Consider the following 24,126-nt stretch of genomic DNA (forward strand, 5'->3'; position numbering starts at 1 on the left):
ACCCAGGCCATTCCATTATTGCTGACCATAGGAATTCAGTATTTATAATTTACATTCTTTCCCATACTTTGCTGTTTTTCAGAAGTGAAGAGCAGAGGTTTACGGCTTCACCAGATCATAAATCAGATTCCTGAGGGTAGAGGGAGCGGCTCTGGGCTGAGGAACTGCCTTCTGACAGTTCGCAGAATGCATCAGAACTTGTGGAAGAGAACCCAGAGATGGGACCTGCTTCAAGGAATCACATCTTGACTCACCTGAGGCCACACAAAGCGCAGATGAGGCCAGAGTCCATCTTCTCACACAGCACTGGTTATTTCATCCACCCAGCACGCAAACAGCCAGAATCGCACGGGGAGCCGGCATGTGGAGAGCAGCTTGGAGGTCTGGCCGTCCCTCACACAGTGAGCACCTGAGAGGAGTCACACTGTCGCCTTCCAGGGGGGAGGGCAGACAAGGGCCTGGGCTCCCCCATTTGAGCAGGCATCTCACTGTCCACGTATCTGCCATGGATGCTGGCTGGAAGCAAAGTGGGGGCAGGTCTGTGGAGGCTCTGGTCTGGCAATGGGGCCTAAGACCTGTGCACAGCGATTGAGTCAAGGAGCCTGGAGTGGAAACAGGAGCATTAGGCTCTGGGCTGATCCGACAGCCTCTAATGGCTGTGTGCTCTGGGGTCAAATATTTACCCTTCCTAAGCACCATAACCCCAGAAAATGGTGATTAACACCACCAAACTCACTGGATTCAAGAACACACATACATACATACACCTGGTGCCATGGGGTGGGTGAGGGGCGGTTTCAGGGAGGCCCTGTCCCCCTGGAATTGAAAATGCCACCTGGGGTCTGGCTCACAAGCAAAGCCAGCTGAGTGCAACTGCTGTCCTAGGAGGGTTCAGGGGAATGAGGGGTCCTAAGAGCCCCACTTAGAAGTCTTTCCATGGTTCCCTGTCCTCTGAAAGCCTGTCTGGAAGATAACCTAGCAGTGGCCCATTAAATCCATCCCCTTGCTCCTGGTCTGGATTTTGTCCACTCCAAAAGAAGGTAGAGGATTCTAAACATTTTGAAAGCTGGAGATCTTTCTTAAGCCTTTCCTGGCTTGCAACCATAAAATTCCGAACACCTAACCTTGATGTATGCAGTCGGATTGACGAGAATGAGCCAAAGGAGCCCTTCATCAAGTGAGCGGGAAGAGTTGAGGTTTATGGTCCAGATTTTCCAGTACGGATTATTACATAAACCTGCCTGCAATCTGACACCATCATTAAGGCTATTCTTTGTATACTTCAGATATGGAAATACAGCAGTTTGGTTCTTAAGTCTCCAATTTGTCTACTTTTAAAGGCAAACAAAACTTACTTTCAGGGGTTGGTAGAATCACGAGTCGCTTTTCCTAAGCATCCAGAACAGGGACTTGGCCTACATAGAAACACCAGCACCTAAGGCCCCAGGGACCACGCAGATCTAAGAAAACCTTCCAGAAAGTGGGACATTATCAGTGCCCACAACTTGCAGGACCTCTGAACATGTTTTCGGAGCCTTCCGATAACAACGAAAAAAAAAATTAATACCTGGGGCACAAGAGTTTCACACATGACTGCATCAGCCGTGAAAGCAAAACTCTTGGGCAAATTCTATTTTCTTGAATGATGTTCCTGTCCTTACTGGATTTATGAGAAGGGGATGGATTTGCCAATGCTCTTCTCCTTGCTCCAGGAGGACAAGAATGCTGGGGACTTTGGAGTCCCTTTTGCCAACACTACAGTCAGGGAGCTTGGCTCTCCCCGCCTTACTTCCCTCCCCCCCCAACCCCGGCCGGCCAGCCATGTGTGCTGTACATAGAGACTGATTCCCAACCACAGTATCATGATGTATAATGAAAACTAAGCATAGCCCTGGGAGGCCTTGGAGCTACTTGGACCGGTGTGAGACTTTAACAACAAATATTTTCTTATACAATAGGCAGCTTCAAAATCTATCCAACAAAGCTGCAAGCAAGGGAGTGTCAACATAGACAAAGTCACAGATGAATTTCTGAAATGGGTTAAAGGCAGCCTTTGGTCAACAGAGGAGACAAGAAAGATTTTTATAATTCAGCATTCTAACAATCCCCTCGCCACCAAATCACACGCAACTATTTTTCTCCTTCTGAATTCACAGAAGATAGGGAAGTAAAAAAAGCCCAAGTATTGCACCAAAAATAATGCCGAAGTTCCAATTCAAATTTTTTGTGACTTTCACCTGTGATAGTCTTAGCATCACGTTTAGAATAAAATGGGATCAAGGAAATGTTGTAAAAACGGAATTATTATGGGCTAGCAACGAGACTGTGCAGCCCATCAGTCTTAGCCATGGCCAGTGCGGATCTTTGCGAAGCACCAGGTCTCAAACATGACTCTTACAAATGCACACCAACATATGAAGGACAGACATGCATTTCTGATGAAACACTCACGGACAGACAGAAGTCTTGGCTCTCCTTATGTCTTGATTTCAACGGCCTACCTGTGGGATTCCTGCTCTCTCTGACAATAAGAACACTACAAATGAAGCCCAGCTGGTGAATACCGTAGTGGGCCTAGGAAATCTGCAGGAGGAGCTGAGCATAATTCAAAGAGCACACAAGTCCAATCCCCTGTGTTTAACGTGCTCACTTCAGTCTGGTGTCCAGTGGTAAACAGGTGGTTCTATGCCTGCATTTAGCTTCCCCCCACCTGCCGTAAAGGCCTGGCCAAGTGGACTCCTAGAAAGAAATGAAACAACCCAGTGTTCACGTCCAAAGGGAGATCCTGGACAACAAGAGCTATCGTTCAGAGACGCAGCTTCAGAGGGGAGACCTCTAGGCAGAACCTGATTTGTTTGGTAAGGAATTTTATTTTCTTTCTCTTGGGTGAGTACTATACTCATGAACTTACTACAGAAGAAGTCCTGGTGAAAATAAGACCGCATTTATGGGATATCTTTTATCATCACCATGCTTAGCAGGTCAATAAAATGTTCTAGTGTCGCTGTGGGAGTGGTTGGGCCAAGTCTTTTTCAAACGGTGAAAGTAGACACAAGGAAAGCAGGGAAAGGCCATGGAAGACCAAGAATGACAAAAAAGGAAAGGTATCTACTACCCCACATGGTGCCACTAACGGAGAAAAAGACAAGAAACATTCTTTGCGCGTTATGTCCAAAACAAGCGTATTTTAAGAGGGTGGTTTGCAAATGGCGAATGTGAGATGATTTGCAAATGAATCGTTTCTGATATTAAATGATGCCTCAGATCTGTTTCTACCCAATGAGAGGTCCATTTCCATAGAAACGAGTGGAAAAGTGGGCCAAAGCCAGCAGTATGGTTTCTAGGAGGAAAGGCAGCAGAGGTTCCGGCCAGCCACAGAAGCACTGGTTTTGTAACCACCGTGTCAAGAGCTTTTACTGAAAGCGGGGGGGAAAAAAAAGAAAGTTTAAACTCAAAGAGCAGGCACAAAAAGTATCTGAGGACTTTGCTGGAAGTTCAGACAAAGCCACAGAGGAAAAATGGTCTCATGTGCTCTATGCTTTTCGATGTCGCACAGGACAGTCAGCCGCCGCGTGCTAATAGGTGCCTCCTCCTAAGCCGGCCTTGGAGAAAGGAACACGCTGCAACCGTCTGACTGAGCTATGAGTTAGGAGCGTTCAAGGGTCAGGCCCAGTTCTCCCAGAAAATGAACTTGGAAACACTCTGCGACGTGGACCAGGTGCACAGGAAGGAGAGTCGAGGCAGACTGTGTCTATGATACTGTAATATACTTGGGCACTTGGTGCTCAGAAAAGCAAAACACATGGGGAAATGAAACAAACTCCCCTACTTGCCAAGAACATATACGCTCTACCTATGTTTTAAAAATGCCTCTTTGATGGGCTGTCAAAGTGTAGGCAGTTTTTGCAAGGAGCACCTCTGTTGTCTCAGCCCTTTCTAAGAAGGTCGGAGCTGCTGTGTGGACCCCATGTGAATGTGGGGCTGGGCGGGGGTGCCCATCGCAGCCGTCTCCCCCAGTCCCGGTGCCCGCGGAATGAATGCAGGTGGCCCTCCACCAGCAAGGCGGCCGGCCCCTGGACGACACTCAACCAAGTGGCCGCAGGCAGCCCAGAGCACAGGATGTCACCCTGGCTTTGCATGATTCATCTCACCCCCTCACCCCTGCCTTGGAATTCCTTTGCAGAAAAGAAAAACATGACACTTCTAGGGTGAAAGATTTCCTTAAAGGGGGAAAGACATTGAAAACTCTGCTCTGTGAAATGAAGGAACAGGAGGATTTCTTTTGGCAAATATTTAGATCTCTAAGCCAATCAGCTGAGTACCAGTCCCGTTAGAGGCAAAAAAAAAAAATCCAGCTCGGTGGGGGTAACCATCACCATGTGCACACACAATGACGATCCTGTTGGTCTCCTATGGCTCATCCAGGGATCTGCGGAAACAGAACGTGGGTCTGTACACCCTCTAAAATACCATCTTTCCTCTCTTCTCTTGTCACTGCAGAAAGTGCGTCCGCACTCCTGTCTCCCTAAAGTCACCTGAAGAATACCATGATTTCTTACAAATGGTGAAAAATACCAACACGATGCGAAGAAACGAGCATTTTACAGAGACCCATCTTTGATGGACTTTCACATGAATTATTTTATTTAAAACAGGAATCCATCAGAGGTGGTGACCTATCAGGGTAAGTAAATGTTCTAGAGCATGGCACGGATGGAAGGTAATACTCACCAGCACCTCACATGGGACTAAAAGACAACATCAGCCACGCGGCACGGGGGGGAACCAACACAATGTAGAAGGCACCTGGCTGGGAGAGAAGCCCGGTGTGCGCGGCCTGGGAGCAGCCCCGCTTCTGTGCACTGTGGCCAGTCAGGACAGACGACGCTGGGAACGAATAGGACGGGTTCTGACCTGAAGCCCTGGAGCCTCTGTGAGCAGCGACCCTTTGCTCAGACCGGTTTCCTCCCACCGCGCGTGGTGTAAGGTTCTCAAGAGGGGACGCGTTTGCGAGAGAGCGACACAGACGCCCTCCTCCGGGGAGGGAAGCACCCTCCTCAACTCAACTTCAGCAGTGGCTTCTAACTTAAAACCAAATACTAACGACGATAAAATAGAAGGCAGAATGGGGGCCTGAACCTGGACCCATCGGTCCAAAGGGAGAGGCAGATTTGTAAAAATAAAGACCGGTCACCAGTCCGCAAGTCTCTGGCCCTGCGACCACAGGTCACACCAATGCAGCGCTGTCCTGGGCGGCAGGGAGGGAGCCCCCACCCGCCAGCACTCCGGGCGCCTCCCAGTGACCGCATGGCAAGTGCTGAAGTTGGAAGAGACCCCGAATTGGCAAAGGATCCCGGGCAATGAGCCGCCCAGGGTGGCCGGGTCTATGGGAAACAAGACTCACGCTCTCAAATTATGACCCCCGAGCCCCCTCTCCTCGTCCTGATGGCTGCGTGTTTGCCCTCCGCACAGGGAGGTCCACACCATCCCGTTTCCCCCTCAGTTCTAGGCACTCTCTGGGACATCTGCGACGAGCCAGGCGTTTTCATTTCTTTCCCACTCCGTTGGTGACTTTTGACTTGGCATGCCGATTCCTTCTTCTGGAAGAGTGGCTCTCGTTGTTGCCTGGATGCTTGGGTGGGCTGTCTTCAGAACCTGGCCAAAGGAAGGAGAACACGCTGTCACTGTGGCTGTGGGGGGCTGGGGGCTCATGCCTCAGACTTGCGGTTCTCCCTGCTCTGGCCATGGCCGTCTGGGGCCCGCTGGAAGGGCGGGCTCTTCTGCTGATACTTGCACTCCATCTAGTGGCCTGGTGAACACAGGACGGCAAGGCCCAGAAGCCCAGGACCAGGCTGGTACTGCCAGCCTGTGCAAGGAGATTATGGCCCGGGGGAAGGGGCGGTGGTGTCCCTGAAGAACTTTTACATTCTCGCTGTGTAAGGTGGACTGCACTCACGACAAAGGGAGAGGACAAACCAACTCAAAGCACAAGGAAGAACAATGACACCACATGGGTGTCGAGTCAACTCTCATAATCAAGGGAGGCATCACCCAGAGTTCTGTGCCCTGACGGGTGGATGCACTAGAGTTTCCACATCTCCCCCCTAGAAGGATTCCTGATGCTACAAAATTAAGGCTCTTATGCCCTCTATCATCTGAGCCACTGAACAGCTTTAAAAACCGGGCCCCTGCCGCTCAGGATCCCTCTGGAACCTCCCGCTGAAGATGCCACACACCTTTGAGATGCTCTTGGGCTGCAGGGACAGCACCGTCTCTGGCACACTTACTGTTTGTCTGGGACCTCAGAGAGAAACTTCCCCATCAGCCGGATGCCTGAGCAGCCAGCAGGGGTCAGCCAGGTGGAGGGTGGAAGCAGGGGAGCAGGCTAGGGGTGGGCCTCCCAGGGAGTGGGGTGTGAGCGAGGCTTGGGAGAGAAGCAGAACTGCCGGGCATCAGGCTGCCTCTGTCCTAAGGCTGAGCGCATGGCCGCCCTCCAGCCCAGCAGTCAAGGCAGACAGTTCTCTGCTCCAGGGCTCAGATCCAGGCCCTCCACCACCACAGCCACTAAAAACATAACAAGTTCCCAGATTTTGGTCTCCATGGCAAGGGCCATTTGGCTTAGTCCAACAGATTCTTTCACCACACTCAAGTTCTTTTTTTGAACTATTCTGTCTACCTTTCATTTAAACATATCTCTACCACTGCTTCCTTCCTGCAGACTTCTTTTCAACAGAGAAGGGCTTTGAAGTGCCAAGAAATGATCTGTGAGGAGGTAGTTCTGAATGAGGGAGCCCGAGGGAGCCCATTGGCCCACTACTATTAGCAATCCAGAACAGGGTACCCATTGACACGGATTCAGGACTTGCAGAAAGGGTGCCCGGCCACTCAGCAGAGGGCACGCTCGCCTCTTCCTTGGAAAAAACTCTGAAAACCTTGGCCCTAAAAAACCTCAGGAAAGCACTGCCCCTGGCAGTGCTTTCCTCTCTGTGGGACTGTGTCCTCTGAGCAATTCTGTGAGCTCAAATTCATGGTCTCCAGGACGCATAGTTCTCTCTCTTTGGCCAAGACGTCCAATCGGCTCAGGAGAACTGACAAGAGATGACTGTCCAGTGGTATCTTTCCACAAGCCTCATTCTTTAAAACAGCCAGGTGGCCCCAAATCTTTCCCAAAGGCTTCCTGCAGAGGCCAGTGGGACATCCCTGGCTCACTCCCAAAATTTCTCTTATATTCATCTGCCTCTTGAACAAATACACTTAAATCAATCCACCTCTTCTAAGGGACCTCGCCTCCTGGTTTGTAATTCTTCCTCTTTCCACTCATGACCAAAGCCAGGAGGAAGAACATTCCCGTCAGGCTGCCTGAGACGGGGGGGCAGGCCCCGTGGCATCTTCCCGATTCAGAAGAGGCAGAACCACATGGTGCCTCTTCTCATGAGACCAGTCTCTTGGACAGACCCCCCAGTACCCTGCAGGTCTCATGAACAGGTAATGGATGACATGTGATGGGCAGGTCTAAGAGACCTCGGGGTGTACATTTATCCACATTCAGAGGATAAATACTGCTTTCAAATCTCCTTACTGGAACCCAATACAATTTTTAAACAATGAGTAAGAGAGAGATACCTTTTGAGCCTTTCCCATGAGACCAGGAGATGTCTGGACTGTAGGTGCCATCTTCACACTCTGAGTACGTCTAGGGAGAGAAGCAGACTTAGTAATGGAGCTTCAGGTACTCCCCGGGGTAGGGGGGTGAGGGGATGAGGGAAAGTGATGGGGGCGGGCCGGCAAGCCAGGCTGCTCCACCCCTGCGTCCCCAGCAAGCAGCAGAACCTCGTCACACTTCTTTTCCTTCGCTATAAAACCACGACTATCTCCCAGGGCTATAGCGTCAATCTTCTAGAAAGTACTGTCAGTTCCTCAACTTACGGTGTAAGTCAAGGATGAAAGCCGTATTTTACTGAAGAAGATATGACACTTCGAGGTAGACTATCAACGTAGCACAGCGTTTTCAGGCCACTAACTGTACTGTGTCTTCTATGAGGCGGGCAGGGCAGGCATTTGAGGAGGGGGAGCCCCAGGCTGGATCACAGAGAGATCCATACAACGTCCAAGAGCCGGGAAGAAAACTCAGTCTTCCAAACACCAGTCCAGGGCTCTCTGTGTAATTTAATTTTTCAAACAGACCCATTAACAGGGTCTTACACCTCTTGCAAAAGGAGGATAGAAATAGTGACCGACTGAGCAGAACACTCACAAGCATGGTTAGCCACTGATAGGGGACGAATCCTGAACCCGTTACGTTTCTGCAGTGGCCAGGACAGAAGGCGCGTGTTCCCCATGATGGCCATGCCATGTTCTCAGATGAACGCCGCCCCAGCCCCCACAAAGCTCCAAGCAGGACATGATCATTTTAAAGAGGGGCCTTTGCATACCTTTTCTCGGTGACCATAGTGCTCAGCGTACCAAACCATGCCGTAGAGACACAGGAAGGTGGTAAAAGCCTAGAAGAGAAAAACAAGCATACAGTGTAGCACCAAAAAAAAAAAAAAAAAATCCCATTTCCCGAGATTTCAGGGTTTCAACTTGTAACATACAAGATGGCTTGATATGGCTTTGCCATCTCTCCTAGGACACTAGAGATCCTAGTGACTACTTATGACACCAATAATCAGAATGCAAGATCATTTCTCGATGGTGGGTAAGATGGGAAGCATTCTCTGCACACTCTGCAGGTGCTCCTTGAGAGGGGATATAGGATTTTATATACTTTTATATACTTTGTCTGGGTCTCATGACCCTTCCTCTGCCACCAGCACTGGGAAGTTACGAGGACTCAGCTGGTCAGCTTATGTGGGAGCTGTAAATGAGAGAGGAGGTTCACTCGGTCTGGGATCACAGTGGCTCTGGAAGGCATGGAGTCTGCAGTGTCTCAGTTGGGGGCAGGCACAGCGGGACACTCTGCCCGTGGCTCTGCACCGCTTTCTCAGCTCCTTTTTTGTCTCCACGGCCCCGCCTCAACCCCAGTTCTGGATGTTTTTGTTTTTCTTCTGTAAGTCCACAGGAAAACACAGAGAAAACAAAACTGCTTTAGAAGCAAGCGGAGTGGAATGGGAAGGGAGCGGTCTTCGGGTACCCAGAGACAGGGATAACCTCTACTTCCCCAGACAATTCCCCACCCACCTTGCACCACACTCTAAATTACACTCTAATTTAAGCAAAGAATAGCACCTACGGAAATCCAACGTCTTCAAATATGCCAAACCACTAAAAACCAGAGAGAACTTTCTGGTTGTCTTGTTGGGAGCACCCGAAGGAGACGGGGAGAGTGAGGACAGATGAGTTCCTGCCAGGCCCTCCAGCAAGGCCTGACCTTCCCACTGTAAGTGAATCACCAAAACAAAATGACTGTCCCTCCCAGTTCTGTTTCTTCAGAATGCCTTGCCTTAGGTACTCACTGACACCAGAGCACCCTCATTGTCCGACCGCTGTCTCTTCCCCTGCATTTCCTGTTAGGGACTGTCACCCTGAACCAACCATAAGAACAGCTGTAAAATCAGAGTAGAACACTCTCTTCTTGAGTAGGTTTAATTCTTTCTGAGAATCCTAACTTTAGATCCCAAAGGGCTGCCTCATATAGCACTCATTTCACAGAAGAGGAATGAAGGTTCAGAGAGGTGAATGGCCTTTTCAAAGGCACACAGCTAATATGTAGCGAACTGGGGCCTTGACACAGGTCTCTTGGTATTCCTGGATCCTATATTGATTTTATGTCTATACATCCTCACATCTCTATCCATCCGTCCAACCATTTATCCAGCCCTGGAGAGAGAAAAGCATCAAGGGAACAGCCAGGACCAGCAGCATCCCTCTGCATGGCCTGGACTCCAGATCAGAGCTGAGCCCGCTAGAAAGGCGGGGCCTTTGAGCTCTCATCAGTTCTCATCACCGCAGTGAGCAGTCTGGCTCTGGCCCAGATCCTGTCAGTCAACCACATTTACCGAGCATCTGCTGGGTACGCAGCATCACCTTAAGTGCAAAAAAGACAGGAGTCCCAGGGCTCTGGAGGGCCTGCATCTACGTCCATGAAGTGGGAATACTGGTGTGGTGGAGACAACATGAAATGGAAGACCCACTGGTTCATTTTATTTTAAAGCCATATGCAAGAGGGCACACGTCCATAGGTGAGGGATTTAAAGAAAAGGAAGCTCATATCCTCCCCCATCAAAAAGTTAGACAATGAATGAATATATTAAGATGATAAAATGAAAATAACTCCTAAGCTTTAGCATATTTTAGGACTTGCTCAAAGATTTCTAATATACACCACCATTAAGTGTACCATTTTGGGGGCATGGGAAGAGTGGGGAAGCCTAGAGGATTTGCATAGTGTCAAACTTAAGGAGGTGTTTGCTCCTTTACAAAGAGCAAAACAGACTGTCCTAGGTTTGGGGGTGAGAGTGGGGAGTTGGTGGGGGGGGTGGTGGTTGGGGCGAGGGCAGGTTCCACCTCCCAGACCAGGAGTTTGGCCAGATAGCTGTCCTCACTCACTCCACTAGCCTACGGGGCAGTGAGCACGGAGATGGCGGTCATTGCATATTCTGCCCACTAGAGGGCAGGAATGTGGTGCTCCACCTTCCCCAGCCTTGTCCCTGGTGGGGCGGGGGCGGGGAGTGGGGGTGCTGGCTGGCGGCTGGGCAGGGAGGGGCAGCTGGAACTTAGCAATTTGCGGGCAGGCAAACACTGGCGGGTGGTGAGCGACAGGTGCTTATCATCACAATCGCCACACAAAGGGCCTGCTGTGGTGGCCAAATTTATCACTTCACCTGGGTACTTAGAGGCCCACTTCACACTTGTCCCAGGAGACAAAGCTTGTAATTTATAGGTTTGCAATCACACCTGCGAAAATCTAGGTGTGTATCCACTTAAAATGCCAAGGCCTGGATTTAAAATAGCAGTTGTACAGATTTTGTTTAAAGAAAGAGCAAGGAAAAAAAGACAAAAACATGTGGGATGAGGGCCAGAGCAGCACACAGCTGGGGGGTGTGGTGGCAATCAGGGTGTGGTCAGACCTGGCTTGGCTTCCGCTTAGAGTAATGAGCAGGCAAACTGATGAGGACTGATCACAGAACTGCCTAGGAGCAGCATACGCGAACTCTGCGTCTGCATTCATCTCAAAGTCTGGATCTGTTCTCCTCTTAAGCAGGAGTAATAATCAGGGTCTGTCTTTCTCTGAGTAGAAAGGAGGCCTGGCCACACCTAACTCTTACTGAATAAGGCTCGCCTCCTTCCTGAGTTTCAGATCCATCTTGATGGTTAATCAAGGCCCTGAATATGGGCAGTGGGGACCCCTAACCAACACAGCCAATGGCCTCTGTTCAGGCCAGGTCCCCTTCTGTGGCACAACTAACACTGATAACACTCATCAGGGCAGTCTTCTTCATCTTCAAAGGCCTGATCTCCTGGGGCTGTTTCTCATGCCCACCTCCTAAATGTGGCCGCTGCTCCAAAGAATCCCATCCTCCGCCAGTTTTCCTGCCCCGGCTCTGTTCCCCTGACCTAATCCAGTGGTTCCAGCCTCGCCCTGTGCACCAGTGGCCCTCACCTCCTGCACCTCCACCGCTGATGAAGTCTTCCGGTGTTACTGGACTGACTGGAATTTCCAGTGATACAGGACATCTCAGCCTGTAAGTTCTAAGGGTCCCTCAAACCCCAAAGCCCTCATCAAATTCATTGTTCCCTCAATGGGCTTCTCTGATATCCCCCAATCTGTGACTAACCCCAAAAGCCACCCAGGGGCACAAACTAGAAACCCTAGAGTCGCCCTCATGCTATCACAAGGAGCGTGGCGACCTGTGGAGCTGACCTCTTCAACAGCTCTCAAATCCAACCCTCTGTCATTTCGTGCGTGGGACCCTCAGTACTCTCAGACAGCACCTCTGCTCCCTCCAGACTCTCCCACCCCATGCAGCCTTTCTCGGAGAACCAGTGTCTTCCTACTGAATGACTGTCCTTGGATCTCCAACTACAGACACACAAGCGTCCTTCTGAAGCAGAAGTCTCTTGTCCCCTCCCCCCACCTTATTCTCCTCACTCTCGCTCTCCCACGGGGGAGCTGTCTCCCTGAGATGCTGGGCACAGGCGCAGATGAACATCTTTGCACATGCCCGTTTCTCAGCCTGCCTGGATGTCTCTCCTGGTCTCTATCTCTCGAACCCACTCCTTCCTTCTCCATCATTTGCCCAGTCCAATGCGTCAGAGACTGCAGGTACTACAGTCAGTGGGGACAAGAGGACAACAAAAACAGTCTTTGTAAGCAAGAGGTACAATGCTGAGGAGACGATGTAAAGAACCCAAAATTATGTGACACTGAGTTTCGAACTCAAAGAAGTATGTGCCAGGTGTGACCAGCTCCCCAAGGGGAGTTGACCAGCCTGCTGGCAGGGGTGCATTTCATGGAGGGCAGAACTGAAGTTTGGTCTTGGCATTAGTCACTGGGTAGAAAAAGGAGGGGAAAGCATTCAGATGAGGCAAAGAAAGCACCCTGGGTGAAGATAAGTCTGGAAGGGTGACTCAGTGAGGTGACTAAGAGTCGTCTGGGGTAGCCTGAGAATCAAGTCCAAGAGGGTGGGTATGATGCGGGCTCCCGATGACGACTGTCCAAACACACACACAAGAGTTCACATTGCAGCTGGTAGGTCTTGTGACAGGGATTCTTCCTCCTTCTTGATACTTCTTTCTACACGGAGGAGCTTTGCTGGTATAATCCTCTTGCCTCTCTCCACCCCTGACACCTCTCACTGGAGAAGAGTCTCTCTTCACTGACGGCTGAATCCGAGATAAGGAAGCTGGACATTTCCTGTCCTTCCATGCGTGCTAGGCCGCCCACACCGTGTGAGACCACCTGCTTCCTGGGGCCTGAGTGTGCGTCTCATTCTGGGCTTCACTCTTCAGAAGCCCCTTGTCGCTGAAAGCTGATGCTGAAAAATGTGTATCCTTAGTAAGAGAGATGCTAGGCTGATCTCCAGTCTTCTCTCACCCTATCCTTCAACTATTCTTAATTGAAAAATGTTGTACTGGGCCTTCTCCAGCCCCCGATGACAGGGAATGGTTCTGAGGAGGGCAAGAGAGTCAGGTCTGAGTCCCGGAAACTGGTGGGGGGTGGGCAGCGTAGAGAATGGGGCTGAGGGGCAGAATGCGGAGGAAGTGCATGTCCAGACAGCTGCAGGGACAGCGGGGGGAGGGGAGGGAGCTGGGTGGACAGAACCTGGTGACCCGATGGTTTCAAGAGGGGCAGAGGAGGGGAAGCAGCCCTGAGGTTTTTAGCTGGGGCACCTGAGGGCTGGGAGGGCATCCACTGCAACCCTTCAAAACCCTGCTCGCATGGTACATCCTGGGAGACTTTGGCAACTCCCCAGCTCATGTGGTGCTCTCCCTCCAGTGCTCCCTCAGCTCTAGGTACACACCCTTCGTACTGTTTGTCACACAGGAACATGGTTCGTTTGCACCGATCATTCCCATTTGGACCTGGGGATCCTTGAAAGGGGGAGCCTTTGCAGGGGGGACAGGAACTCTCTTGCCAGACCATCTGGATGTTGGCCCCAGCTCTGCCCTCACCATCTGTGTGACCTTGAGCCAGCTCGTGAACCTCTCTGGGCCTATTTTCATCCATAAAAGAGGGCTAATAAAGTGCCTCCCCTCCCAAGAAATCCTCAAACTTGCCATTCATGAGAAATGAATGGCACCCAGTGAGCATTAATACAATCTTATTCCGCTAGCTGTCTGTGGGTGGCGTCCGAGACTGCTTTGAGGAACACTCACTAGATGTGAGCAAATGACAGACTTTCAAGGACCATGCTAGGTGAAGGACAGACCAATGCGTGGACAAGAAGTGGTTTATCATGTCCTCGATAAAGTGACAATCACACAGGCACCAAGGCAAACCAAAAGTGACTGACGTAAGGGAGCGTAGGCTAAGTGCCAAATAAGTAAAATAGAGAAAAGTCTCTAAAACCTGAAGAGAGGTTGGAGGAGCCCCTGCAGGGCAGGTGACTAGAGAGGGCTTCCTGGACACGGCCTTGGGAAGGCCTTGCTGGCCACTGGTGCCCCAGGGTGGGGCTGTACATGGACGCGGTGAGAAGGGTGCTGCCCCCGTCCTGGGACTCCTCCTCCTGCCTCAAGCTCCTGGCGGTCCCCAGGACTCTGCTACCAGGTGGGGGCAGCACCCATCTCTGCCTGCCGTACTGCACTTGGTCATTCTACAATTCACGCACCTGAGGCACGTGCCAGAGACACATGTGAGAAGCACATGGTCAAAATCTCCAGTCTCCTCTGATGCACTCTCCTAACTGATTCTTACATGTAGTCTCACTGGGATGGAAAAAATACATTAGAACATGAATTCTGGAGTACAGGTACAAAGGAAATCATCATTCCCTTTCATTGTTCAAGATAAAACAGGACAGAACAGGCTCAAGGTGCTCTGGCACAGCTCAAATTTCTAATAAGTGATCCTAAAAATAGATGCTGTGAAATGAAAGGCAATTTAAAAAAACCTTAAAAATACAAAGTTTAGTCATGCCAAACAAACAAACAAACAAACAAAAAAAGACCCAAATCTGATTAAGCCTCTAGATTCAACTACTAATTTGCAAGGGAAAAAAAACAAAACAAAACAAACACAAAAAAAAACAGAGGATAAAGCCATGTGTTAAATCAGAGTACACTATAAAATCAGTGAAATCCTGACTCTGAGCAAATCTACAGGACAACAAAGCTAGGTCCTTCGACAAACTGTAAAAGATAGCAAGAGACAGAGGGAAAGTGTACATTAAGGGACTTAAAAGGCATGCCAGCCAATTCTAACAAGTGGATGTTGATTATCAAATAAACTGCTAAAATACCAAATTTTACAAAAATATTAGAAGTTTGAACATTGATTAGATATTTGATAGTATTATGAAATTATTCTTTTTCAGATGTGACAACGGTACAGTGGTTGCATTGAAGAAAAAGACATTTTGACCTTCTTTTTGGGATGCATCCTGAACTATTAAAACTGGATCTGCTTCAAAATAATTCAGCGTGAGGACGGTGGGTAGGGAATATAAGGAAACAAGAAATCCATAAGGTGACCACTGTTGAAACTGGACAGTGGATGGGTGACGTCTACTTCCACCTATGTTTGAAATTTTCTATGATTATAATGAAAGCCTGAGTTCATTTTCTGGACAAAGTAAGTGAAAAGTGAAGAATCTTAAGCTTAAATGTAAAATAAGACTTTCCTCCAAAGTAATAAAACAAATTAAGAAGGGTAGACACAGAACGGTAGGTTAAGATCTTACTTCACTTTGTTCACTTTTAATTTAAATTCAATTAGTTAACAGTGTATTATTAGTTTCAGAAGTAAAGTTTAGAGATTCGTCAGTTGCATGTAACACCCAGTGCTCACGACATCACGTGACCCCCTTAATGCCCATCTCCCAGTTACCCCATCCCCTCACGCCCCTCCCCTCCAGCAACTCTCTGTTTCCATTGTTTCCTATGCTTTGTCTCCCTCTCTGGTTTTGTCTTATTTTCTTTTTCCCTCCCTTCCCTTATCAGAGAAAGTTAATTATGATTTCATGCATATGTGGAATTTAAGAAATGAGACAGGGGTTCATGGGGGAAGATCTTACTTCATTTTAAAGAAGAGAAAAAAGTCCCAGGACAGTGGAGCTAGAGGCCCCCAAGGGCTTTTCCCTTCAGAGAGGAAGCTCAACCCACAGGGCTTGGCCCATCAGAGTCAGGCTATGAGGCAGAAACTACATGGTCTGATTACCTTCAAGAACATCTCACATGACCTATAAACCAGAGTCCACTATCTTGTACATAAACCCTTGTCCAGCCATACATATGCTACAGGGCACAGTAACTGTCCTTGTCCCCTTCACGGAGCCGAACTCCCAAAAGCAGAATAAATGCACGTACGGTGCACCTGCAGAAGGCGTTTGACTAGCACCTGCCCAGGTGACCCGTTTTGGATGCTGGGTGCTCTCATGTGTTTAACTTGACCTTTAGACTGGTGGCTGGTTTCGGGTTATTACAAGTAGAAGGTCCTGTCTGCAAATTTCTAAAAGAACTTGGTGTACAAGGGTTTTCATCATTGTTGTTTTGTTTTTTTAAAGAGACACCATGGGGAGTGTTGCTGTCACTTTTGGGTAAAAAAGTAATGACTTACCACACAAAGAAGCCAGAGCACAACATAGAGTATTTGGGTCTTAGAGAAGAGATCTTGCCCAAATTTTATGCACACGATAGCTTCCAGGAAACCGATGACCCTAGTCAGACAGAATGAATGATTAAATATTAATTCTTCTTATCGTATGCATTATACATATGCATATCAACAGTGCAGGGCTGGGAATATGCATTACCAGAAATACGCATTATTCCATCATTCTATGTGGGTAGCAGCCTCCCCACAAATGATACTCGTTCTATTCCACAGCAATTTCTTCAGAAATAACATACATATTTAGATGGCATACTAAGTCTATTTATTGTTATTTTTCTTAAGACTTAATTTTTTTAGAGCAGCTTTAGGGTCATAGTAAAACTGAAGGCAAAGTAGAGAGATCTGCCATCTACCTCCCTGAGGGTCACGACCCTTCCCCGGAAGGGTCCATTTGTCACAACTGATGAGGCTACAGGGACATGTCACCATCACCCAAAGACCACAATTCACGTACGTGTTCGCTCTTGGCATCGTACATTCTGTGTGTTTGAGCTAATGTTCAGTGATGTGCGTGGACCATTACGGGACCCTCCAGGTGAGCCACACTGCCCTAAAAACCCCGTGTTCTGCCTATTCGTCTCTCCACACCTCCCCAGATGTAGCGAAGTATTTTCCACATCTTCCTTTCTCCCAGACCAAAACCTCAGCTCCTGGATCTTAATAGCTGGAAGCCTCCAACTCAGCCTGTCACCTCGGGGTGAACTGTCACCGCCTCTGTTGGAACCCACGTGTTCTGCCACTCAATCTCTTCAGCCGTTGCCAAGTTTGCCTTGTCTCAGGTGGGTATCTGCCCCCTTTTGCCCATGGATCCTAACTCTGTCCTCTAGTCATACGGCCCAAGTTCGAGCCTTCCGAGCTGTCTTTCAGTGATTTGAAGACAGCAATCCCATTCCCCTCCCAGACTTCTAAGCATTTCCAGATCCAATATTCCCCGTTCCTGCTGACCATATAAAAAATCCTTTATCCTCCAAATACAAAAAGTTTAAAGAAAACAATTTCGTTTTACTCCTTAGTTAAAAGAGCAAAGGTGGGGGTGGGGCAGGGGGGTAGGGGTAAGCCACTTTTACATTCTGCATCTTCACTTATGAATATAAAGATCAGAACTTGACTAAGGTTCAAAGCTTGAAGGTAAGACCAGAGGAGCTGGCTGTGTGATCCCAGACATGACCCAAGAATGCTGATTCCTGACGACTCTACTTTAGGTGTCCCTTACTCCAGGTGGAATCTGGTCATTCAGTGACCGGTGTAGGCACACAGATATTCTCTCAAAAGGCAAGAAGGGGCTCAGGAGATCCTCAGTGTCCCTACCCATCGGTAGACACAAAGATCACTGCCGTGGGCAAATGTACAGATGGCTCTGAACAACAGAATGCCTCAAATCTGCCAAAGCAGAAAATCTTAATGTATCGTTATAGAGTTTGGGGCTCTTCTCCCCTAGCCCTGACCAAACAATGTTTAGGAGTGGTTGGCCTGCATCTCTAAAGACCACCTCCGCCCCACGCCACCCCCAGCAAAATACATTCTAGCTGGGATCCAGTGCAGGGCGGAGAAGCACCAGGATGCTCAAGTCTGGACTGTGAGGTGTCGCTAGATGGCAGCAGAGTGCAGGCAGGTGCCTGGCAGGGGGTGTGGGGGTGGGGGAAACTTGGAAAGAACACTTAATCTTTGGCCGGGGCTTCTTGAAGAATCACGGGAGCAAGTGCTTATTAGCCTAGGAAGTCAGTGTGCCCATCTGCCTTTAGGCCAGACTGAACACCCAGAGTTTACTGTGAGAATTCTGGGTATTCGACTCCATCGAGTCACCTTTCAAAAACACAGTAACTAGGGCTGTGATTCTCAAGCTTTTATGACCCAAGACCCACAGAAAGAAACACATTTTTCTTTGCGACCCCGTATGCACACACACACACACACACGAAACTGAAACAGAAGTTCCACAGGATAATTTGTTCCTTTACTTTAAGAAAATGCGGGCAGGACTGACTCAGAATGGGTCTTCATAATGATGCGAAGTTAAAGACAGGAGAGTGTTTCAGTCAATGACTTCAGGGTTAGGATTTTCTGGCTCCTTCATGCTGAAGAATCTTAGCTAAGCCGTGGGTCCCTGCAGTGAGCACATGACCACAGAGTAAAATGGCGTGGCAGGAAGTGAGGGGAAGGGGGCAGAGATGAGGCACAGGGCAACGTGGGTCTTGAGGACCACACTAGGGCTTGGCTTTGAATCTGAGGAAGGGTTTTAAATGAAAGGCAAAGTGAACGTGACTCAATTCCATTTGAATATGGTCATTCTCGGGGCAGGATCAGGGGGGCTTCCAATTTGGGGACAGGACCAGGGGAGTCTCTGTGGAGGTGTGAGGAGTGGTGGGAAATGCGATGCATTAAACCCAATCATCACATGGACCCTTTTACCACCAGTCATTGCCCCTCACCCATTATCCCTGACCCTCTGAGGGAATCCTGATGGAGTCCTTCTGGAAGGATAACTACCTCGTAGAAGACCCAAGTGGTGGCTCCTTCAGGGCTGAGTCCAAAGGCTTGGACATACAGGGAGTCGCTGTTGCTGAGCCTGTCAGCTGAGATTGCACAACCTCCTCACCAGGTGGTCAGGTGGGGCACAAAATTCCATCTCTCTGATCTTTATCGGAATGAAAGTGGTGGCCAAACCACGTTTTGATGGGATTAGGTGGGGCTGCTCCTCCCTTTGATGCCTCTGCCCATCCTTATCTTTAATCAGCGAGGTTAGAAGGCAGCCAAACACCTGGGCTGCGGGAGCTGCTCCTGCCTGGGGACTGGGGACGAGGCTGTTCTGCTGACTTGGACCTTCTCAGCTCCCCTGCCCCATGGAACCTGTTTCTTCCAGACATGGTACAAGTAAAGATGGCATTAACGTAGAGTCTGGGGTAAGGAGTTCCTCAGTGAGTGGGACAAGAACGGCCGCAGGTACACTACAGAAACTTGAGACACAAAAGCACTGGGCGTACGAGCTAACTGGGAGAAGCAGAGGAAGTTTTCAGTTGGCCAACAAAACCCACTTCAGGATTCTGAGAGTGCCATGGCCTGGGTGCACCTGGAATTTGCCACACATCCTGCCCCCTGGCAGCACGAGAATACACGGCTGCGGTGGCTCATGGTGGGACCCTCTCGCAGTGGAAGGGAGACACGTACACACAGGACACATCTACCACACAACCACATAGGTGCCCAGGAACTGGGTTCCAGTTCTGCTTCCGGTGAGAAAAGACACCTTCTTAGAAGAAGTGATAGCTGCGCTAGGTTTTACCAGATAGAAACGAAAGGTTTGACTGTATTCCATGGAACTTTCAGACTTCCCAAGAACCCCAAGGTCAAGGTGGCAAGGGTGGGAAGAGGGGCAAAGGGTCCTGGGTGGCATCCCCCTAGTTCTGCTCACCTGTTTTTGCTCTCTATTAGGATTTGGGGCAAGATATCATTTTGGTAACAGGATTCAGCTGCTAAAAAAAATTTTTGTACCTACTGCCAGAGGTTTGGGGCTGTCCGTGGAGGGGTTTATGAGGAAGGAAGCAGGGAGTGGTGAGATAAAGGAGGATGGGATGAAAGGAGAGACAGTGGGAAAGGGAAACTGGCTATGAAGCTACCCTAGCAGTGTGAATGGAGGTGGGTGGACGGGGAAGAAGGTGAGGGATACAGGAGGCTGCGAACGAAAGTTAGCAGCAGGGGTGGGGACCCGGCTGTGCTGGGCGAGGTCTGTTCCTCTGCGGGAGGTCTCATCCCCTCGCACACATCCTCCTCCTGGAAGGGCCCTGTGCCTCACAACTGTTGTCCAGCTTTCCAGGGGAGGTGTGGGGGTAGGGGCAGAAGAGGCTGGAAGATGGGGAGCCTGGGTGGCTCGGTCAGTTAAGTGTCTGCCTTCAGTTCAGGTCATGATCCCAGAGTCCTGGGATTGAGCCCCACATCACGTTCCCTGCTCTGCGAGAAGCCTTCTTCTCCCTCTCCCACTTTCCCTGCTTGTGCTCCCTTTCTTGCTGTCTCTCTGCCGAACAAATAAATAAAATCTTTAAAAAAGGGGGGATGGGGCAGCTGGAAGAACAAGCACAATTATAAGAAACTGTGGAGTGGAGTGACATGGAATGGGCAGCCAGCAGAGAAAACTGAGAAGGAACAAAAAAGTAGGAGGAAAACCAGGCCAGTCGCTGAAGTTTCAAGATGGCGGATGCTGGGGCGAAGACAGGAGAGCTGCAGATGGAGGAAGGATCTGCTGACTTGGGACCGGCCTTGGCCAGAACAGTTCAGCAGGGCAGCGGAGATGGCAGCTGACTGTCAAACAGTAGCATTTGGGTGACATGGAGCAAAGGGCAGTTCTGGCAGTGAGGCGAATGCGGTCCTGGTGCCCCCAGGGCTCTGAAGACTCTTACCCAACCCTCCAAGGCCCCACCCTGGAACTTTCTCCAGAAGGAAAAGTGACGGCTCATGCCTCCAACAGCCAAAGCTTGTTGGACACCTTCCTTCAGGGCCTCGTGATCAGACACCTTTTCTTTATACATCCAGCTACTTTTCTCTTATTTGGAAACTCAGTTATGAGGAGGGCTGAGTGGGAAGAAAGATGAAGATAAGGATGGTATAAAGTGCACACCGGGGGAATCTGTTCATAGCGGTCTAGCCTAATGCCCCCACAGAGCTAGAAATGGTGTAATGGGACTTTCTAAAGAGAGAAGGGGCCGGCTTTTTCACACTACCACTTTCCCCTTGGTGGGGTTCCCATTCTGGAGCTGGATGGAGTCCTATCTCTCTCCTGGGCACAGCGTATTTCAGTATAAAAGGTTTAAAAGCTCAGATCTGTGGCATGACTGTGGGAGACCACATTGTAAGTCTGTATTTAGTTACATCAGAATGCAACTAATACAAACTTTTTCTGGGTATACTATTTACAGAAGAAAAAAGTGCTCTCTTCAGGAGAAAAAATTGTGGAATGGTGGGAATGACACCTCAGGTGGTCCTGTTGCCTCTTCCCCTCCTCTGCCCACCTCCCCCAAAGCCAAATTCCAGTCACTATAATACGGGGTGCTCCTACTTTGTTCGCCCACATCTTTGTGCTGTGCTAAAGCCTGAAATGACTCTAAAATTAGTGAAAAGGAAGCTATAAAGCAGACCCTAGTTATTAAAAGAAATGAGACATTTAAACACTTGCTGTTTTGTTTTTGTTTTTGTGAGAGAGACAGAGCGTGAGCGAGCGAGAGGAGGGGCAGAGGGGGGAGAGAGAGAATCCTCAAGGTCGCTCCATAATCAGTGCTGAGCCAGATGAAGGGCTGGAGCTCACAACTCCGAGATCATGACCTGAACCGAAATTAAGAGTCAGATGCTTAACGGACAGAGCCACTCAGGTGGCCCAACATTTGCTGTTGTGATGGGGGATGGAAAAACACATGATGAGGGCAGCAGGAGACAGGAGGAGGAGGGGTGGGGCAGAAGAGAAGGGATGACGGCCTCCGAGGGGCAAAGCTGCAGAGAGAAGAGACAAGGCTCGGGCCCTGCTGTTTCTCCTTCGCCAGCTGATGGGAGGTGGCCCGTGCCAGTGTCCACACGCCCAGGTAGATGGCTGTGTGTGATTGCTGGAGAGCCCTGTGGTATTGTCAGCATGGCCCACTAGTTCTCAGGATTCCTGAGTCCTGACACCACCCTTCTGGAAGCTCTCCATTTTCAAGAAGCATAGTAAGTAAGTCCCAGGAGCGCTCCTTTGCATTTTGCTTCATTTTATTCGGTCCCTGTCAACAAGATGCGACTTTCTGTAGCAGTGTTTTCTGTCACCACTTTTCTCTCACCACTGGGGATTGTATCTTTTGGTTGCCCGAGGAGAAACCAACTTTGCCGTAACACTCTCTCTCTCTCAGAGCAGCATCCCCTTTCCCTCAACAGGTAAACAGGGGTGGTTGTGTGGAAAATACGTCTGCTAGCAGCAGAGTGAAGACTCTGGCAAGGACTTGCAAATACAAAGAGAAACCGCATGTGGATGGAAAGTTCCCATAAGTGGTGGAGGCGCTCTGCGGAATCAGAGATGAAAAACCAATGCTTCTTGTCCTCTTGGGGCAGGCCAAGGAGAAGGAGAGCCCATGTCCATCTTTTACATGAATCAACAAATGTGCCCTCACGTGGCCTCTGCTCGGTGGATGGTAGTTCTCTCTCCTGTCACGTCACTCAATGGTGGAAAGCTAATCCATGTTATCACCCAGTACGCTACTCTTAGGGTAGGAAAATTAGTTTGTATTACAGAATGTACGAGATACAAGGACAATGAACCTTTGTGCTCTGGGAGGGAGGAAAAGCCTGTCTACAGCTAACTTGAGTAACCCCTCAGACTCTGAAAGGACAGCTGGACACACGCATGTGCGAGTGCGTGTGTGCACGCGCGTGTGCGCACACACACACACACACAGAGAAAAATGTTTAGAAGAAGTAACAAAAATGTTAACCACAATTATCTCTGGTCTGGTGACTTTTCCAGATCATCTTTAGCTTCTTCTTTTGCCACTTTTTTAACTATACATATGTGTTGTCTTTTTAACTGGGAAAAAGAAAGTTAACTCTGTTTAAAAATCTGTTGAAAGTAGTAATTTCTTCCCTATTATGGGTATTCATTGAATATTTTTTATGCCGCCACACTCAATTTAGAACCTAGACTAGGTCTTGAATCTAAGCTGCCTCCGGGACAGAACTGCACACACGGGTTTGCCGGGTGTCCGGAACGTCGGCCGCTAAGTGGAAGGATAAACTGTTGGTGATACCCACGCGAAAGAACCGGTTACCTGAGACACTGAAGATGATCTCGCATTTGACACTGCAGGGCTAAACTAGATAGCCTGTGGTCTCTTTCAAATCATTTTTCTTTCTTTCAAGATTTTATTTAAATTCAAGTTAATTAACATAAGGTGTGGGATCAGTTTCAGGTACAGAATTCAGTGATTCATCAGCTGCATGTAACACCCAGTGCTCATTAAAACAAGTGCCTCCTTAATGCCCATCACCCAGCTACCCCTTCCTCTCCACCCCATCCCCTCTAGAAACCCTCAGTTTGTTCCCGATAGTTAAGAATGATGTCTCCCAAGTTCTATGCAGAAAATATCTTTTGATTTCCTATTTTTCTTAAAAGGCAGTTAGTCTATCATCTTTTCTATGATTATTTTCTATAATATTGTTAACTACAATATTCTAAACTTAAATCAGAAAGGAGAAATGTTAAAAAATGAAAAGGCCTATAAAAACAACAGTTAAGCCTCCACAGGAAAATTAATTCAGGGTCAAGAAATAACCAAGGAAACTTAAAGGCTCAGTTTTGAAACGTGCACAGAGATTACTCACCCAAACACCCAGCACTGTGTTCCTACACGTTTGCACTGTGTGTCGGTGAGGTAAGCATAGTATTGCCTGAAAGAACAAAGGTGGAATTCATTGAGAGCTTCTGGAAGACCAAGAGGTTAAATCACTTTGACACAGTAAATATAAAAGATATTCTGCCTTGTTCTACATACTCCAGCTGCCTGGTCTACCTCTAGTCAAGGGAACAGGAAGCCGGTGCCTGCTGAAACATTCCTGTAAAAGGTTAGGAGTTCAGTTTGGGTTCGGAAGGAGGAGAGGGTCTGGCATAAAGGGCCAATTATTCTCGAAGGCAGTTTTGATTCAGGGACAGAATGGGCGCTTCGAGTCTCTCTGCATGGAAGTCATTCCAGAGGGTCATGTACACTGTCAGTAATTGTCTCCTCAGGCACTTTCCAGGACAAAGGTTGCTGATTGTAACCCAGGCTGGACACACACACATTTTTGGCTCTCAGGAACTAGAATGGGACCCCGGCTGCGGCTCACTGTTCGCTGAATACGAACGACTT

The 24,126-nt window shown here is 49.0% G+C and overlaps 1 protein-coding gene across 1 annotated transcript in view; it reads right to left on the reverse strand.

Annotated features, from left to right (window-relative positions):
- Nucleotides 1-5,251: 5,251 nt before the first annotated feature.
- Nucleotides 5,252-24,126, reverse strand: part of PTDSS1 (phosphatidylserine synthase 1) — a 61,927-nt gene continuing 43,052 nt past the window's right edge. The window contains exons 9-13 of the mRNA XM_044245249.1: nt 23,603-23,668; nt 16,217-16,316; nt 8,433-8,501; nt 7,624-7,693; nt 5,252-5,655 (exon numbers count right to left, since the gene is read on the reverse strand). Coding sequence (XP_044101184.1) covers nt 5,546-5,655; nt 7,624-7,693; nt 8,433-8,501; nt 16,217-16,316; nt 23,603-23,668 — 415 coding nt within the window. The 3' untranslated portion in view covers nt 5,252-5,545. The remainder of the gene's footprint in view (nt 5,656-7,623; nt 7,694-8,432; nt 8,502-16,216; nt 16,317-23,602; nt 23,669-24,126) is intronic.

The sequence above is a fragment of the Neovison vison genome, chromosome 4, assembly GCF_020171115.1.
Source record: "Neovison vison isolate M4711 chromosome 4, ASM_NN_V1, whole genome shotgun sequence".
Taxonomy (NCBI): Eukaryota; Metazoa; Chordata; class Mammalia; order Carnivora; family Mustelidae; genus Neogale; species Neogale vison.